Genomic DNA, 20,804 nt, shown 5'->3' on the forward strand with positions numbered 1-20,804 from the left:
AACCATCCAGCACCTATGACGTGAGATGTGTAGTGAGCTGTTCTTTGCTGAAATATGCCATGAACAGTCCCCACCTGCCTCCTGAAGTATTCCTTAGAAAGGTGTATTAGCATATTTGAATGCTATCCAACAAAGAACTGGGGCTAGATTGCTGAACAGATACCAATGACAAGAGGAGGACTGAACGCTGTCTCAGTGCCAGTTGAAGTCATTTGATACAGAGGATCTCTCTTAGCTGGTTCCAGCAACTTAAGTCTTATGATCACAACTTAGATATGCTATGGGCCTATTTAGGCCAAGGAGGTTATGCAAACAACTGAGACATGAGTAAGATATCAGTGCCATTGACAGTTCCTAGAAGAAGAAAGGTGAAGGCAGATACTAGTTTTTCTACCCTTAAGTGACTTAGACACATTCTGGTGCTCCACAGTCCCTAGACTTGAGTTTTACATTATTAGGAAAAAGGCTTAGAACTGACAGTGCAAAGTCTTGCAACTTCTGGCAACAACCAGTCTGAATACCCAACCACAAATGAATGTAATCCTGGAGATTCTTCAACACTCCAGTTATGGAACAGGGGCTTGAGCATGTTATTGGCACGAAGTGCAGAAATCAAAGCCAATATCATCATTGGGCAGCAACAGATAGAAAACAACTGGCCTGCGCTTCCCAGATTTGGGCACATCCTTGGGAGAACCAAGTTGATCAGAATATCCGAGTGACAGCATAAAGAAAGATAAAAATGTGTTAATGAAAAATAAAAATGAAGTATTTCATGGCAGTCAGGTATATTACCAGTAGTGGATGAAAAGCTGCACACCTGCCCACCCTGATTAGGTGGAGGAAAGGAGGACATTGCAGTAATACCTTAGCATGTATCTGTATGGATAATCTCATTGAGCAAAGAGTGTGACAGGCTCCAGCTTTGAATTCTTGGGACTCCAGGCCACATGGAATGTGAATGCATATGTGGACAATGAAGAAAGGAAGTCTGGGTCATAGACACATGAGAGTAAAATCAAAGACATTGAGAGCAGAGAAGAGGAATGATAAGCAGTGACAGAACAGAGCTTTTCTGGGGAAAAGGGAGACTTAATATTCTTACAGGATCAAGAGAAATTGGGGAACTACAAAAACGATTTTTGGACACTAATAGTGTGAAAAAAAGGTGAAGTAGCAAGGGGCAATAACTCAAAATAAGGAAAAAACAACAAAATATGAACAATGCTTTTCTCAGTGAAGGTAGCAAGAAAATGGATGATATTAAAAGCAGCAATAGATTATACAGATGACAAAAGTCTAAATGTGATGTAAAATAAGAGCCTGCACAGAGAAAGGCAGAAACACCCACAACATATGACTTGTATCCAGAACAGAAATTTCAGGACTTAAGTGTATAGCATGTATTATCCTACTATAAAAATGAACAACAGTCCTATAAAAAGATTTGGTGATGATGTCTTTTCCTATCTTCAAACACCAATAAAAAGGAGATTCTAGTAGTCTTAGCTAGTCAGCACCTAGGGAATACAAACTTCATCTGACAGAAGTGCTTACATAGGAGTAGGCTGCAATACAGTACTTGCTCAAGTGTCCTTATTATACAGGCTGTAACTTATTCTTACATGTACTCTAATTAAAAGAGGGAAAGGAAAGAAAAAAACAGACCTGCGCTATCAATTCCAATACCTGAAGCAAAATCAGTACCACACTATGGATCTTTTCTTACAAAAAAAGCATTTATTTGTTCTATTATTACTGTTTTCGCTAATAGTTGTTTTTTCTTAGCAGGATTTAATTATGTAGCTATCTAGAAATTACATTAAGTGTAAGTTCCAGAAAGACACAAACATCTGCAGGATCAGGAATTTAAAGATATTTCTGAAATGAATCAGACTGTGAAGTGAGAACCTTACTTTGAGAGACTGAGCAGTGTCAGCATCAGTGTCATGGTAAAGAATAACATTATTGGCCATGTCAAAGCTTTCACGCACGCCGAGGTGGTAGAACAGTGATGGTTGCTTGGAAATATCACTCATGTCCACAACTGCAACATCTGAAATGATAGAAGGGGAAAAGAAGAGAGAATTCTAAAAATATAATAATCTTAAATCCAATTTTATTATTACATGGGATTTAAAACAAATCCTGAAATTACACACATACACACTGGACAAAATCAACATTTTCAAATAAGGATAATTTTCTCATAAGAGAAGTAAATTTTACTCTTCATATAAAAGATAAGAACCACTCATGAAATTATAACAGCATTATATTAATTGGGAGGCTGAGTTTACCAATCCTGCTTGAGGTTTTGAAATCACAGCATCAAGAACGCCTCCAGTAAAAAAAAAAAACAACAATTTTGTGCTTGCTCCCTGAAGCCTGACAGCATGAATAACCCAAGGACAGAAACTTCAAATACTCTGCATGGAACTGCTAAAAACAATAATGTGAATTAGAAAAACAGGGAAAACTGTGAGACCAAGTCTATTTTAAGATACTGAGGTTTGAAGAATAGGAAATTCCTAAAGAGTAGAAAAAGAAATTACTCTGAAAATTGACTCTTATAAGCTACAGGCAAGATGTTCAAGATGGAGGGGCAGCAGTGAGGGAATTCAATCACAAGTAGTCAGAGAAAGGCTTCCACTGCTCTTTTGTGTTCTGGTCAGAAATGAAAGTCAGAAATGCAAAGGAAAACATTTACATCTGTGCAAGATGAGCTATACAGAGACCTAAAGAGAAAAATCCCATATTATGCAGAACAGAGAAAAGATTCTGAGTTCACCATTTTGTTCTCATATAGACCTAAACAGCAATGCAGGAATAAGGGGAAACTGGAGGACACTTAATGCTGAGTTTTTATTTCTTGATCCTTATATCCTATATATTCCTAAGAAAATTTTGCTTTAAAGCTTTTTAGAGGTCTGTATCTATATGTCTGTCTGCTTTCACCACTTTGGGATAGAGAGAGAGATAGAGAGAGAGAAAGAGAGAGAGAGAGAGATGATAGAGAGAGAGAGAGAGATGATAGAGAGAGAGAGAGATGATAGAGAGAGAGATAAATTGAAACCTAAAGTATTCATAAGAATAGAGCCTTGGCATTGAAACCACAGAGGAGTCTAAGGTTCAAAAGAGATTCCAGAGACTCAGTGCAGCTGGGCAGTAAATTCTACATCTCTGAAGGGGTAACAGACAGTGCCTGGTACATATAGGGAAAGACAGAAGGGTGAGCTACTAGTAAACAAGAAAACTAAAAGCAGGTCTGATGGCTGTGACTCAAACACAGCAGCCAGTTAACCTTGGTTGCACCAAGGTTACGCATCACAAGAATCAATACTCCATACTTAGTACACAGTTTCTTGGAAAAAACCTGCAATGAATATATGCTCCTGTCCAATTCCACCAGCTTGCTCTGACATACCACACAGAGGTCATCCAGTCCTTCAGATTACTATGAGACTTCTGTTATAGCACAAGGAACATTTTGAGCCTGAGGACCTGCTTTAAGACCAAAGCATCACTGTTTAGGAGCAAAACCAAACAAACATAAAAACCCCCACACCCCAAGAAAACAGGCAAAAAAATCCAAATGCACCTCCCTCCCCCACCAAAGAAACAAAACCCCAGCACAAATTCATGGCATAAGAAAATCCCCTTATTCATCTAAAACTCAAATCCTGCACCATCTACAAATGATCTTTCCAGTTCCAATGGAGCTGTCTGCCAGCTGTCTGCAGCATGGATAAAATTCTTAGTGTACTGTACACTGTAGTGTCATGTCAACTGAGATATATGAAGAGTAAACCCTAGCTCCATAAACTCAACAGAATCTAGATTACCTCAATATTGCAAAATCATTTTGGAAAATATAAATTATCTCTAGAACAAATTTAAGAGAAACTAACACGCAGACTGAGAATCAAATATCATCTAGGGGAAAAAATTAGGAGCTTGGATGGTTTTTAGTGCTTGCATAAGAATGTTTTTGGGGAATCAGAGTACTGTGAAATCAAAATCACCATCCTGGTAAGAGAATTCAGATAATGCATTCTTATAGTGTACAGATATTGCATTTTACAATGCAATGCAAGCAACGATTTGTAACAGAGTTCAATGGAACAAGGCTACACACAGTTCATTGCCACATCTGGTCTACAACTGAAATTTGTCTTCTGTTGATTGCTGCTCCATAGCAATGTAAGTGGTATCCAAAACACATGAAATGGACATAAGAACAGAAGCAAGCACCTCCGTTTAAAAGGGTAGTTATTAATCCCTTACATATTAATTGACACATGATTAAAAGGTCTATGAGAACAGGTTTTCCTTGCTTATTCACACCTAATAAATGCAGGAGTGAATAAGACAAAATAAAAATAAAACAAAATGAAGAGTAGCAGCGATGAAGACATATCACAAAAATATGCATGCAACTTTTATGAAAGCTCCAGGAAGATAACTGAGTGGATTCAGTTTGAGCACAGGAGTCAAGGAACGACACAGTAGTAAATGACAGCAGACAGAGGCATAGCACCCGAAGTGCTCCTGGCTGTGGGCTAGAGCAGAGATGAGGAGCTACATTCCTTCGGAGCTCTCCAACCCCTCCTCCAGGAGTAACAGCAGCAGGCTTGGAGCAGGGAGGAACAAGATCTACTTACAAAGCAGCTTTACTAATGTGCTAGTGAAATGCAGCACGAGCACAGAGGGCCCATGAAATTAATGCAAATTTGGGTGGAGAAAACATGACCAACAGTAAACACAAAAGCAGTAGATCCCTGAGCTGCACCCAGGGCACGGGGTGCTGAGAGTGCAGAGCTCAGTGTCGCTCATGGCTGGCTCTAAGCACAATCCCCAGATCTACTGTTTGCAGGGGTACATCTCTCTTCTCAGAGTAAGGCATTTTGTGAGTCATGTAATGAACAAAGCTAGTATGTGACACTACAAATACTTCTGTTTCAGTTACCTTATATTTTTATCATGATTTACACTAAAATTCTTAATTTACAGTTCTTTAAAATGAAGACACGGGGCCTTGCACTTCAACCATTCATTTAGAAGATAAAAGAAATAAGAACTCCCTTTAACTTCCAGAGACACAAAAGAAATAACTTCAACAGTAGTATATGCTTTGCAAAACTTGATTTATTAATAGAAACATAAGTCAAATCAAGAGTTCATTCTCAACTCCCATCCTCTGTAACAAAAGAGCCTGGTCAGTCAAATGTACTTCTGGACTTCCCTTGACAAATTTGGGTACAACCTCCATTACAGATAGGGGTGAAGCAAAAGCCAACGGCAATTTTTATCAAATCTTACTACGCATGAGAAATTTTATGTAATAATGAAATATTTCATACAGGTCTAAACAACCAATGGAAAGGGTTTCCTATGTTCAGAAGAAAAGAGAGCAGGGGAAGGTACAGCCCCTCTGGAAAGACAGAAGGCTTCCAAGTGAAAATGTGTACAATTCATCCACCAGATGCAGGGGAGGGGTAGGGATGTGCTTAATATTGCATATGACCAATTTCAAATGGTTCTGGAACTGAACATTTAAACTTGTGGCTTGTTTTCTGCCGTAGCAACTCAAAAGAGCATACCCATAAAAACATGTTCTCCCTCATTTCTTCTTAAGCAGAGCATATATTTTCAGCTCTTTTTGTTCTCTACTAGTTGCCCATGAAACTACTTTTATCCTGAAAATAGTTCATTTTTGTCAGGAACCCAAAAACTGATCTCAAGTTATTATGTGATTGCAGTTCATTTGTCTAGGCTTTGTTTCCACTGTAAGATGATTATGCTATGTGTATATTTGTAGTGCATTAAGGTAATTCAGCACTATTGCTTATACAGTCTTGATTAGGTCTCTGCCTTGTTGCAGCAGATGGCACATAATTCATTTCTTATACTACAGTTTACATATTTTAACACTAGCCTGTTTTACGAGAGCAGAGAAGAGACAAATAACTGTGACAACTGAAATGAAGATTAGAGATCATTCACTGTAGTAAAAAGGACATTGTGAAACTTATAAATAATTGAACATTATCAAATATGTTAAGACCAGAGGACTTATTTCTCTATCTGAAATGCACCTGAAGACATAATATAATTTAATGATCTAAGTAAATCCCAAGTCTTCACGTGGCATTGTTAGTAAAATCAAAATGACAATTTTGGCATCAGCTTTTGGGATCTGTAAGTTAAAAAGTAATAAACAGATGAAAAATTAAAAATAGCTTGAAATATGCTGACAGTTAAATACAATCTAGGATTCCTAACAGTAGAAAAAAGTCAAAAAAAGCCTGCACTGCTTTCAACTTCTAATCTAAGACTCACCTCCATCCAGTCTTATCCATGTGCAGAGCAAGAGCCTTACTCTGTTATTTTGGTCATTATTTTTCAGCATTTGGAACCTTTCTATACTTAATAGATTTTAAAAAATCTCCCAAATTTAATGTGGTAATAGAAATCTTATTGAAGGAAAATGTATAATTCAGCCCTTTGTTATTCACTAACACCCTGCAAATTACAAACCTTTAAATTAGTATTGCTTCAGTTGATGCCTACTTGCATCATAGTCAGTAAGTAAAAAAATATGCTGTTCTTTCAAAAACACTGAAGAAAACTGTGAAATTCTTCAGAAGGCCAACAGTACTCCTAAAGAAAAAGTAATAAAAAATCCTCAACTTCAGGATACATATAAATTTCTGCACAACTCTTTACAGAAGACAATACCAAAGTTTCTACAGTGAAAGAATTATGGTAAAACTTGGTGTATTTGAAAACCAGGAACCCTTTGCAGCTTTCACTTAAGCTAAAACAAAAGGCATACCACTCTGAACTTTAATACACCCCATAATCCCAGAAACTGGGAAGCTCAAGGTAGCAAAGCACATTTGTAATAACTACCAACAGAACTGCTGAGGTGATCTGTCAGCACAGTTTGTTATACCAGCAAACTGTCAGTGCCCTCCATCAGGTCCTAGGCATAAGCCAATGTTAGTGTAAAAATACTGTCAGCATTCGTGACTATATTATAGTTCTCATAACAAAGTTTCATTTAAATCTTACTGCTTTATAATCATGGTACCCTGTAAAAATACACTTTTCTCAGAAATAAATATTGCTCCAATTACAATCTAAAGCACCAAATTAAACCCAGATATTGCCTTAAAAGCTGAAAGACCCAGGAGACAAAGAAAAAGCTCTTTACTCAAGTTTAGGAATTTCTGGTATTTCATTTCAACCTTTTCAAATTTGCAATATTATAGCATGAACTTGGCTAACATCACTACTATAGGGTCAGAATTGTTAATTAAAAAAAAAAAACAACCAAACAACAAATCAGTAATTATTTGTCCTGCAATATAGATTTATATATGTTATAATCACATTAAACTGCATTTAAAAAAACAACTTCATTTATTTCAGACTATACTTATCTTCTTGTAGATTAAAACCAAGTACTGCACTTCTGTATAAATACTAAAATTAAAATTAACTGTAATAGCTCAGAAATTGTTTACAAAGCATCTTAAGAAGAAGATTGTTTCATAAACTGCAATCAACTTTTGTGAAAGAGTCCTGGAGCAGCTGCAACCTTGACTGTAAATTCCAGCCTACTACCTACCTCAGAAAAGGAAACACAAGAATGCACAATGGATGTCTGAAACTTTTTGATGCACTAAGGACACTTCCTTTGGAAAGGGCAAAAAGAAAGTGATTCAAAAGACAGGAAAAATAAGAAATTAGGTATGAATCCTCATATTAGTGTAGGAAAAAAGATTTTTTTCTGTTCACATAAAGTAAGCACTGAAAAAAAATGTGACATTATTAGGTTTTATTAATGACACCAACCATAAATTGGATAAAGAAGAAAACTTTACTATAGGCCAAATAATTTTTAATTCACTATTTTATAATTCTTATCTTGAGAAAATAACAGAGAATTCAAATTCTATCTGCACACATAAAATGAAGCAAATATCCATATACTATAAAATGACACAAAATCTAAACTTAGATATATCTTGCTTTTGACAGCTCTAATGGATTTGTTAAGTGTCTTAGGAATACTGAAAACCTGGGCATCAAGTGGCAAAAATTCTCAAAGGTGCTTTTCCATGGTTTGTCTGTTTGCTCAGGAACACTAACTAACTATTTTAAAGTGGCAATATCAGACTTGTGCTCTTTTATAAAAATAGAGCAACACCTCTAATCTTTGTTCTCAGACTGAGCTGGTCATTTGCCTTTTACTTGGTTGTGGCATTACATCTGCCACAGGTTTTATGTTAGGAAGTGAATTAGTGAAGAGAAAGGCCACCACACCCCAAAATGTGGCACATCTCCTCCCACCAACAAAATAGAAGGCAACCACAGAGCACCTAGCAATTATAAAAGCCAGCTTTCTTAGAATCACAAACACAGGGGACAAAGTCAGACCTTTCTTCTGCATTTCCTCCTTTCTGTGTGTCAAATCTTGCTCTGGAAAGCAGTTTCACATCCTTCCCTGTGAAACCACTCTGCTCAGTTAATGTGAATGCAGTGAGTGCTGAACTATGTATTAGCTGAGTAGTTGCAGTATTCTTGACTAAGGAAAGTTTGCTGTTAAATAACTTTCCTGAAAGGACCAGGCAAATCCTGAGCTCTGCTTTTTCTAGGAAACAAACAAACAAAGCAAGAAAAACCAACCTGTTAATTTTTCAAATTAGCCTTTCCACCACCCAGAAGCATTACAAACTATAGCAATTCAAATGATTGCTTTGCTCCACTAACACACAACACATCAACACTGCAAGGTCCCACCTCCAGAGACAATTCTGGGAACAGCTGTGTCAAGCAAAGTGGGCCAGCTGGTCTTTGTGCGGAAAGCAGACACATCCATGGAGGAAGAGGAGGAGGAACAGCTGACAAACAAATGTGTTTCTAACCATAGAATCTGGGTGATGTTAGAAAGTCCTTTCACGTGGCCCAGCAAGGCAGTTCCTCCTTCCTATGCACATGAAAAGTTTGGAACACTCAAACTCAATCCTCTCAGCTCCCAGGGTGAAATAATGCTGGTTTTAAACTACCAGAATGGTTAAAACTTACCAACAAAAGTTGTAGTGCTTACAGTCTGATTAAAGTCTGAAAGTGGAGATAAGAAAGCTGGAACACTTATTTTTCATGGTTAGATAACAGAAGTGCCTCATACAGCTTCCAGTGAAAGCCCTGAGAGAACACCCAGCAGCCTGAAATGACACAAGAATGAGCACTTTTTGGACAGCCATGCTGCAGGTGATGAAGTGTGAAGAGCAAAGAAGCAGACAACAGAATAATCCAGTGTATAAAAAACAGAGGCATATGTAGCTGGAGTGAAACTAGTGATGAATGCAGCCAGCACAGCACCATGTACACAGATTTTGACATAGGTAAAGAATACAAAACCTGTATTTTAAATATTTAGTTGAGTCATAACTAGAGAGAAACTCCTTGTTCTTGAGATCAGTTCTCACCTGTAATCTTTTGACCTTTTGATTTCAAATACTAGCTTTGGCAACATTTGGAAATTTTAGTCTATCTTAGTATGACATTATAACATTCACTGGCAATTCCTATCCAACAAGATCAACCCTCAGATGATACTGTGAAAATTAGACAACCATCCAAAACAACAGAACAGACAAGACTGAGGGGCCAATGCTCATCTCTGGCTTTTGTAATTCTGTACAAAATCCCCCTTTCACACAAACAGTTCCACAATAGGGTTACATTCAGACCTGAACATTACAGCCAGCAATCATGTTAGTGCTGTGGTGTTACTTTACAGATACTGCCTCTTTCATCTGTCCTCTGGTACATGGAACACACTAAAAATAGAATTAGAACATATTTTTCATGCTTCAGTGGCATTTATTGCAACTCAGGAGAAATTAGTAACTGAAACAACTAATTTTTCTAAACCATGACAAAGTATTTGTGGCATATTTATAATTAATACATATTCTTTAATATCTAAATGTCTGTTCCAAAAATTACATCACCCAAGAAACTGCACTTTAGTTGAAAGGAACAGAACAAATTATAGCAGGTGAGCAACTAGGACTTGATATGTAACCTGAGTTCTCATTTATTTTTATGCTTTGGGGTTTTCTTATTCAATAGATACATCATCTGAAGCTTTTCAATTCTTGGTCCTGAAATTGCCTATTAGGAACTATTTTGTTAAATGGAAGCAAGGGCTCTTCCAAAAACCTTTGACAGAAAAGGCTTTAAGAAACATTTTAGATATTTCTTAAATACAATCAAATTCACAGCAAAACAGTTTCAAACAGGGCAAGATGTTGTATTAAAATAAATTGTGCCAAGAGCATGCCTATGCTTATTTTTTTAACTGATCTTCAGGGAGAGTCTTTCAGACTCTGCCAAATCAGAATACAACCAGCACCCACAAAACTGGCACAAGAAGAAAAGTAATGCAGTTAATGTAATACAGAGGGCATCCAAGCTCAGAATGTGTTTTTAATGCTTTTGCACAAATATGAAGAAAAATATTGTATCATTGGAAACACTTGAAGATAACCTCACTCAGAAGATAGCATAATTTTTGAATTTTTTTTTTGTTTGTTTTTTTTTATAGTTGACAGTTTAGGGAAAGAGGGAAACAAAGAACTAATCCTCAAAGAACTCTTCCTGAAATATTGAATTGCAGAAGTTAGGAAATATATAATTCACTGTAAACAGTGCATGCCTAGGCTTAGAAATTGCTTAATATTTTCCATGACAAAGCTTTGCTTTCAATCCTTTTTAACTTTGCTTCAGGTTGTTGGGTTTTGTTTGTTTGTTCTTTCTTTTTAAGAGATTTAATTAAAACCAACTCAAGTCATTTTGAGACTATAATGGAGAACTTATTTTTGTGGCCACTGATAAATATCCTCATGCCAAATTAAGAAGACTTACTGCTCTCAAGCACCAAAGCAGGAATTTGTCAGATGGGTGAGGCTGTCTGGAAGTTACTCTTCTTAGCCCCATGGAATGCTGCTCCTTCCAAAATGAAGTTATCAGCAGTGAGCTGGTGAGAGTCACTTCCTTCATTGTCAACACACAAGAGGAGAAGCACTTTTAGAGCCCCATTTGTCTGAGCTGTTCGAAGCCTCCTTCAGGAGATGAACTGCAGCCCAGAAATGCTCATTTCTTTCCATGACCTCTGAGGGGAGTCCAAGCAACTGCAGCCACCACACCAAAGGTGTTAAGTGCCACGACGCCCCTTCCATGGAGCCTCACAGCTCTGCTTTGAAGAATTTCATTAACCATTAAGGCATTTCAGTCAAGAATTATATCATCTCAGCAGATGTCCCCCTGGACATGTTCCTGCCAGTTAGCCAACAAAATAGCCAATGGAGAAGGGCTACAGATCTTTCTCATCAGTACTTTACTCACATTCTCTCTACCTGTGAGAGAGTAAAGACACACAATTCAAACCCTCATCTGAGATTTCCAGGGATCTCTCAAACACCTAACTCTTGCTTGAGTTTTCTATAAACTAGGAGTTCATTTGTGAGTCCCAGTTTACAATGTTGTTTGTTATGGCACTCAGGATTATACAACTGTGGGGGATGACAGTTCTTTAAGAGGTGTTTTTGCATGTACTCTCTCAGCCCAGGGTCTTTTCTCTCACTTACATAACCTGACTTTAATTACATTGCAGCATTGACTATAACTTCTCAGCCAATGGATGAAGTTTATACACAAGCTAAATTTTCAGCAAAAATACCTTCAAGCCAAATGTATGCATTATATTTCCCTGCAAGGCAAAGTCATTCATATAAAAGCTAGTAATAACTTTACCTTCTACTTTATTTAATTTTTTTTCCTTTCATACCATAGCTTGTGAGGTCCCAGGAATAACTCACTTTCAAGCCTGAGGGAGTTAACTCACAGGAGTGTGAGAGGTCCAAGTCAAAAAGATAATGTCCACACAGTCTCTGGAAACTTACACAGCACAGATCCCTTTACACAGCCTCCCTTCTTGAGGAAGAATTGTAAAAGTTTACCCATTTTTGGACCACAGACACAGATCTTTAATTACCAACCACAATCATAACAGGATCAAATGGATCCTGCCAAGATCTACACACTGGTAATAAATGAATTATGAAAGTTATGACATGCACAAGAGATTAATATTTATACCATTTCTTTGTAAAATTACACTGTTCAAGCTCCCAGGTTAGGGACTGAGAGAGATTTCATTGCTTGCATCTTAGCCTTTTCAGTGGTTTTGTGGCTCAGGCAAATGGATGTTATGGCTGCCTGCAACTCCTACCTCTTTCACATGATCCACTGTCTCTGAGTCTCTCTCTCATTGTCCTGTTCTCCCCTTATCCATCAACCTATATTTAACTTGGCAATTTCTGGTTAACTCTGTGCAAGCACAGTAGCAGACAGAAGCTCTGTCACTGTAGCTAATCAGTCCTGGGAGTGGTATCAGCTACCAGCTTCACACTGTCGTCTTGGAAAAGTACTTTAAGAAACTGCTAAACTTTACAATAATTGAAATAAATAAAGGTTAAAAACTTAATTTCAGGAAAATTCACTTTTTACATATTGTATAACTAAAGACATTTGCGTCTGTAACTAAAAAATCCAATTCTGTAAGAAGTAAAAAAGACTCTAGGCTGTGATGGCACACACCTCTTACAATCATCCACACTGAATTATAATCACATTTCATGAGTCCCAAAACTAAGTACTTACATTTAAAATTACTGTTATTTAAACCTTGTAAACATGCACCCACCAGAAGTAAAACAGGAAAAAGGGAAAGCAATTTGCTATTTCAGGTTGACATCCACCACTTGAACATGTACAGTATAAAAAGCAAAAAATATTAATCGCTACAAATTTCAACTACTAATCACTACAAGGATAAACAGTCCTTCCTTTACATATACTGTGAAATACTCTACCACAGACTCATGGCTAGGTAATGATACTGGCTACCTAACTATTGTTAAAATACACTGAAGAATCTTAACATTCTAATAAACTTTTCTAAACACAGCTGTGCAGGATTTAGCTGAGATAAATTTTCCTTTATTTTTTTAAATTATTCATTGCCATTTTAAACTCTATGGTCTAGTGCAAAGGGAGTAGGGGTGCAGATATTAATAGATACACCTTCACATGGTTACAACCATGATTTGAGTTGTATGTCATAAAAACTGTTACAGCAGGAACCACTGGAAGAGAAACTTTACAAGAAGCAGTGCAAGCACAGCAGTGACCCAACCTAAGCTGGCCTTGATACCAAATAAAACAACACAGCTTTTGCTTTATATTAAACTATCCTTTTCTCAACCCACGAGTTGTTTCACTTTAACACTTCCAGCTCTCTCTCCAACCCTACTGGTGAGGGAGTGAGTGAGTGTGTGGTGTTTAGCTGCCTGCTGGGATTACCCCATGAGAACAGCTCACAGCAGACCAGTGACTGCGGGATACATGGGGAATACAGCAGGTCCCATCAGCCTCAGTGGTTCCTGAGTTGAGCAATGACACCATGACAGAGGATGACAACATTGCAGGAATAAAAAGGGCATTATCATGGCTTAAGCAGCTGAATGCTTGTCTGTGAAACTGAATTCCATACCTGCTTCTTCCTACTTAGCTGCTGTGTGATGCTAGCCTAGTCACAAAACTGGGATCTCAGAGATGGACTTGTTGACCATGCAGTTATTAAGATTCTGAGTTTCAGAAGGAAAAAAAAATACTCCACTGAAACAGAAACTTGGAAAAACAGAGCCCTCATTTTAAAGGTACTTTGTAACAAACCAAATGCCTTCAGAGAGAAAATTCCTAATATTTTACCTAAGTGATTAATTTCTATCAAGCTACTGTACCTTAGTATGAGTTAGAACTTGAATAATCTCTGATTCAGCATCTGCAGTCTTCCATCTGCAAAAGAGCTTAGCATCTACAGAACAATCAGTATGCCTCATTCCTACCTCAAAAAGTCAGGTATTTCCATTTTTCATTCAACCTTTAGATGCAAATGAATAATAAAGAAACAGCATTTTAAACTTCTCAAAGAGTATTTAAATAATCCACATTTGTCTCCTTTTTTTAGTTCACAGATGTTAAACAAATGAAGAACCCAGAAGCTGCTATTTCTTGCTTTAAATCTATGTATCCTCAACACTTAAACACTTAACAGTCACAGATGACCTGAATACACCTGTTCAATAATTTTCCCTGTTTATATACTCTCAGTATATTAGAAATTTTGATATAGATGCTAGATAGACATAATGAGTGACTGTCTCACATCATACATACTTTTCACTATGCCGAGTCATTAGGAATAACAAACACTTTTCCTAATCTTTTTTTCTGTGAGCCAAAGAACCTACTAATTCAACAGGCCATTTTTCTGCCCTCTTTAGCAACAGAGAAGAAAAGAAACAGCAGAGTAAATTAAAAGCATGTGGTTCACACTTGCCTGCTGCACTAGCAGTGTGCCAAGGCTCACATGAGATAATTTCCACTGCAGTACACTAGAGTGGAGCCAGCCACCTGAGAGCATGTAGAAAAAACACCCCAATCCTGAACTGTGGAGGAGACGAATCCCTCTGTACATACCCCTGTGAGGCCCCCTTGGTATTCTCTTTGAGATAAGAAAAACTACTTAATTAGAATGAATAATGCTAGAAAAATGTTAGACCCTTGCTAATCTTTTTAGAAGATAATTGGTTAGAATTGATTCTTTGTAATTGGTTATTTTACACATAGAACTTTTATGTAGTTGGATAGTGTTTCAATCCTGTACCCTTTTGGTCGATTTTTGATCCTACCAAACCCTATAAAATACCTGTATTTGGTCTGCTGCCTGACCTCCCCTTCACAAGAATAAAGCCTGTGGAAATCATCTTTGCTGCTCTCCCAATCTCTCTCTGTCAGCTGAGGAACGTCTCAGTAAGCGAAGATGAAATCACAACTGAGCTGACTGCCTAGATAGACAGTGCTTACAGACCTTGGGGCTGAAATCTATAGAGGCAGAAAGCCATACTGAACCTAATTTGAACCTCACCTGTAATTGGAGGAGGGTGGGTATGTGGAATGAGAAAGGGGGACTTTATTTAACTTTTCCTGCACCTCTGCACTTCCTACACTGGATTATCAAAGGCAATCAAAGGGAATAAAATACATTTTAAAAGTTACATAATTGGATAACCTGGCCTAAGTGAAATTAAAAAGAGCATGAAATTCAACAAGCAACATTGTCCTTTTCCCCCCAGCTGCAGTCAAATCAATTTTTTAGGCCAGGGAGCTTAGATAGCCTTCAAACTTTCAGATATTTATCCAAACTAAACCATTTGAGAGTCACCCATCATTTAATGTTGACTATCTTGGCTGGGGAACATAAAAAATCTGCTAAATCTGCACATCTCCCACAGGCACACACCGGCCAACATATATTAAAAAAAATAGAGAAGTAAAATTATGCTGATCTTTATCTTCTTATCAAAGAAACATAATTAGAAAAGTAATCAAAATACAATGAACTAAAACAGAGAATATTAAACATGATCACAGACTAATCACAGGGGAACCTATTCTGTCAGATCTCTATAGAGTCAGAGGAAAATTAGTACTTCCAAGTGTTGATTCAGACAAAACTAATCACAAGAAATTGTGATTTTGAAACAAACCTCTAAACATGGTCTCCAGCATTTAGCAGGATGTGTCACCTCAGAAACATGGAATGGTTTAGGTTGAGGAAGGAACCTTAAAGATCATCCAGTGTCAACCCCTCTGACATGGGCAGAGACATCTTCCACTAAACCAAGTTGCTCAAAGCCCTGTCCAGACTGACTTTGAACACTTCCAGGGATGGAGTAGCCACAACTCTCTGCGTAACCTGTTTCAGTGTCTTACTGTTCTCACAGTAATCTAAATCAGCCCTCTTTCATCTTAAAGCCATTCCCCCTTGTCCTATCACTACAGGCCTTTGTAAAAGGTCCTTCTCCAGCTCTCTTGTAGCCCCCTTTCAGTACTGCAAGGTGCTATAAGGTCTCCCCAGAGACTTTTCTTCTCCAGGCTAAACAGCCCCAACCCTCTCAGTCTGTCTTCATGGGAGAGATGCTCCAGTCCTCTGATCATCTTTGCAGCCTCCTCTGGGCTGGCTTCAACATGTCCACATCCTTCCTGTGTTGGGGTCTCCAGAGCCACAGGTGAGGTCTCATCATAGCAGAGGGAGAGACTCCCCTCCCACTCCCTGCTGGCCGTGCTGCATTGGATGCAGCCCAAGGTGCAGTCGGCTCTCTGGGGTGCTGGGGCTATGTCAAATTTCTCATCCACCAACATCACCAGGCTAATCTGTACCTTTTCATGGTAAGAGTATGCCAGAAAGTTTAGATTTAAGATGCTAAATTCTGAATATTCATCTTTAAAATTGTCCAAAATACCCAAACTTATGGAAATTAACTTATTACTCTTCTCAGAATTTATATTATACTATTACAGAGGCACTACTGCAAAACTAGGAATCTGAAGAGGCATTAAAAGGTTCAAAAAAACCCAAAAACAACAACAACAAAAAATAATCAGGCTTTTTTTTTTTACTTGATCACAAGCCAGAAAGTCAAGGCAGTTTCTGGTTTTCCTAAAATAATATGACGACTTACCTAGTTTTGTTATTATAATAAGGAAAAAGCTAAGTTTATTAGTTCCACAATTTAATTATCATGAAAATAAGAAACCTATTTCAACCATTTTCAGACTTCATTCTGATTTGAGTACTTTCTCCACCTGACAACAACCTATAACTTTTCAGTTATCTTAAGGCCCATAAACAACAGGAGTAAAAAAGAGTGCCTGGATTTGAGCTTGGTAATCACATCCTCTTTTCAAACTGTGTTTAAAAAGACTGAAGCATACCAAATATCCATTGGCAAAGAAAATATCTGAAAGAAGTATCTCAGTTCCACAGAAGGCAGAGCTGATGCTGATAAAAGCTGATAGTTACTGTGTGAAACAGGATTGTGCACACAGAAACTCTGCTAAGTAAGGCAGCCCAGTACCAAACAGCAACACCATTGCAAACATTAGCTTTTCTCCTGTTTTTATTATCTACATTAGCACAACAGCAATGACTGGTCTAGCACTGTTAGAAAGTAACACACAGACAGAATACAGCCTTGAAATGTTTTGATTTACCACTTCCCAACCCCAGTTTTACCTTGTCACTCTCCAAGCAAAGGCAAAACTAACAAGGAATGTCTCCCTCAGCACACAAATTAGCAGAAATGTCTTTCTTCAGCCTCTGTGAGTTAAAGGCAGGAACAGTAGAGTTAATGCAGCTGCTCTTCAGCTGACTGAAATTATTACTGGCAGGTATTTTTCTGCAGTAGAAAAAACCTGCAGCTTCTGTGACTAAGGCAAAGACACTTGATTCAGCAGTTTCTTGTGGCTGATCTAGCCACTAAATAGTTGTAGAAAATTTAAAGGGAAGTAAAGAAAAAGGACAGCAATCAAGTGGCAAATAATTCACTACCCCAAGTTTAAAAAAGTAACTTTCCTGTTATTTTCCCCACAATCAGTTTCATAGAATCTACCATTGGTCTTCACCTGTCTGGAGGCATCAAAGTACCACTATTCATGAAAAGCACTGCCAGCACCAGGAGGAAATGGAAGAATTTTAAAGGAGCTCATTATCATGCTGATTTACATGGAAGTTTGTTTGTTTTCCAGAACTAATGCATTTTTGGTATACACTTCAAAAGCTTTAGAAATCATGTGATAAACACTTATCATGTGATAAACATTCATCAAATTGTTGAGAGGCCTTCAACCACCTGTGGTTGAGCTACAGTTTTGTGCACAAAGGCTTGTTTTCCTGAACATAAAAAAAAGCCCACAAAATGCAAAAAATCTAGATACAACCTCCATATTATTCCCTTCCATAACATGACACAAAATTAAAAAAGACTATAGTGAAACAGGATTTAGAAAGCACTTCAAAATTATTCTCCTTGTGTTTTGCTTTAAGGAGATACTGAAAACTTTTAAAACATAATTTAAGCATAACAGCAGTATATACTAGAATAGACAGAGCTATATGTGCCCAAGTTCTGCTGTGATAAACTAGAGTACTTTCCTTATTGATGGATTTAGCTGTACTATCCCACATCAGCAGAAGGCTAGGGACGTAGTCCTGTGTCATTACTGTTCCATTACATTTCAGATTTCTGCCTGTCATCAGACCCCACTGCAGTTAGAGAAAGATTATGCTAACCAAGGCTGGGATGATATACCTTCAATGTAATAAAAGCTGGGGTACACATTTTAAAGTTGTGAATCCCATTGGGCTTTGCACTCCAAGACATAACAGCTGTTGACTATTGACTTAGACAAAACTTTAAATGCTCCAAAGCATTACCAAAGAGTATCTGAGAAGCTTCAATTCTACCACCTTGAACACCACAGCAGAATCATTGACCTCAACAGGCTGAGTAGTAGGAAGGATAAAAAAAAGCAGGAGTGGTTTCCCATGATACGGCGATCCAGTACTTATGTCAGAATTCATGTCTCCTCCTTGCAGACTACGGTGATGCAATTTTTGCTCCTGCCATGTTTCTATAACCAGCCCAACTTCCCAAGAAAAGGTGAAGGTATTTGTAACACTTCTGAAAGAAGACAGGTGGGGTGAAATTGTACTGTAAGACACGTTTGACCCATTGGCTGCCCGTTGAATCCCCCTGACCTCAGCGAGACAGGAGCTACACTGTTTATATCCACCCTGTGCCAGGGCACAGGATAAAGCAACAGCTGCAATCCCTCTCTTGGCTCAGGCTCAGGCACCCATGTTGCTGTTCAAAGGTAGCCTGAGGCTAAAACAATTCAGAGCCCTCCTGAAGTACATGGCAAGCAGAGCCAACTGTGTTCACAGATTTCACCTGCAAGTGGCAAACCACATTGAGGCCCTCCTAAGAAAGACCCTACACCCATCTCAACTGCCAAATTTTAGCCACATAACACCTTTGCAGCTGTTCCTCCACATGCATGGAAGTATCCCTAATATCCTAGTATGCCAGCATATCCTAAGGATCTCCAGAACACAGGTTATGCTGACAAAAGATAGTTGTGCCACTGCCTGTGACCTCCACACACAGCCCCACACCATCCCCCTTTTTGCAGTCCCTGATGGAAAATGAGGCTTGTCCCTGGGATTGGAACACCAGGTGAGTATTTCAGGAGGAACTGTCTGAATGCATAATTAATGCACTCCAGAGATGGGAGAGCCAAGATATTCAAGACTGACTTTGGTGCACGTTGGCCTGCACAAGGGTATAAAATGCTGGCAGAGACTGGGCCAGCTGGTCTCCTGGTGTTGCAAGCAGCTTCCACATGGAGCCCCCTCCCAGCATGGAAGCTTGCAGCCTAAAGGTGGGAAACATTGAATTTTTGACAGTGAGTAAAAAACACTAAGATCTGGTCACATGTGGAGATAAAATCCAAAAGTAGCTGTACAGGTGTTTTGCTGCTTTGGAATGGTGAACTCTCCAAGGCTAAAGACTGTTAACCTGTACTTTTCTAGCCAAACCTGCTCATATTATAAGCCTTTAGACATAAACTGTTGACCAAATCTGAGACTAAATGGACCCAGCCACACCAAAACTTCTGAGTTTAGAAAGCAAGGGGTCTCACAGGGGGTTATGAAGCTCATGACTGGAGAGACCATGACCCTATTGCACTATTATTTAATACATGATGGAGTTATTAACATACTGAATTATAGTACTTAGATATTAGCAGTACTTAGACACTGAATTAGCAATAAATCAAATAATAATCATGCACATAATCACTGTATCCTACTTCTTGCTCCTGGCTAAGAGCCTTCTCTTGACTACACTGATCCAAGACCATCCTGAGGTTGATGAACATCTTAAGTTCTTGATGATGATGATGATGATGATGATGATGAACATCTTAAGTTCTTGACTGGGTTTTGCACGAGTCCTTACCAGTCAGAAGACCTTTACCTCAAGGTGAACCAGGAACATTAGTTACTTTTTAACTAGCATGTGCAAGTGTAATTTAACAATTAAAAAAGTAATGCATGATTACACTGATAAAAGAGGAGCATAACTGCAGAACACAATAGAAGCTACCATATATCTACCATAATTTGTCTATTTTATGGGAGGATGGAAATTAAAGCAATGTAATTAACTCATATAAGTAAACACTTCCTTTCTTTTTCTTTAACCTAGTTTTGTGACTTCAGGTCTGGTCTAAGAGAAACAATTATTAAGCCTGTGAAGACACAGCACAGCAAGACTGAGCAAGCATGCAATCACTGCAAAGGAGATGAGTGGCTGGCAGTCACTGAAAGTCAACTTCAAATGCAAAAAGGCAGAACTGGAGATCTGCTTGCCAACACCTCACAGTCAAACAGCACAGTAGTTTCCTTCAGAGCAACTTATGAACTATATGAAAAATACATTTGCATATAATTCTTAAAAATTCTTAAAGTGACTTTAGAATTTGCAGACTGGTATGCATAGCCAGCACAGTTCTTTCCTCCCATCAGAGAAGAAAAAACAAAACTGTACCACAACATTCCCTGATATGAAGAATTCCAGAAAATGATGCAAGTTTTATTTTTATAAACAATAAATTAAACAATACTAAAAGCAAACGACCAAAACCCACTTAATTGCAGTGTTTTCAAGGGCCATGTGACAATAATTGGTCTTCAGAACTAAGGCAGTTCAATAGATGCAGTTGTTTCTCTTTTCAGAATAATCTTATGTGTT

The 20,804-nt window shown here is 38.1% G+C and overlaps 1 protein-coding gene across 1 annotated transcript in view; it reads right to left on the reverse strand.

The window, feature by feature from the left end:
- The window catches only part of MAP3K15 (mitogen-activated protein kinase kinase kinase 15), an 82,551-nt gene that overhangs the window by 54,850 nt on the left and 6,897 nt on the right, over window positions 1-20,804 (reverse strand). Inside the window, exon 2 of the mRNA XM_062515142.1 lies at window positions 1,917-2,056. Coding sequence (XP_062371126.1) covers window positions 1,917-2,056 — 140 coding nt within the window. The remainder of the gene's footprint in view (window positions 1-1,916; window positions 2,057-20,804) is intronic.

Source organism: Cinclus cinclus, chromosome 2 (assembly GCF_963662255.1).
Source record: "Cinclus cinclus chromosome 2, bCinCin1.1, whole genome shotgun sequence".
Classification (NCBI taxonomy): Eukaryota; Metazoa; Chordata; class Aves; order Passeriformes; family Cinclidae; genus Cinclus; species Cinclus cinclus.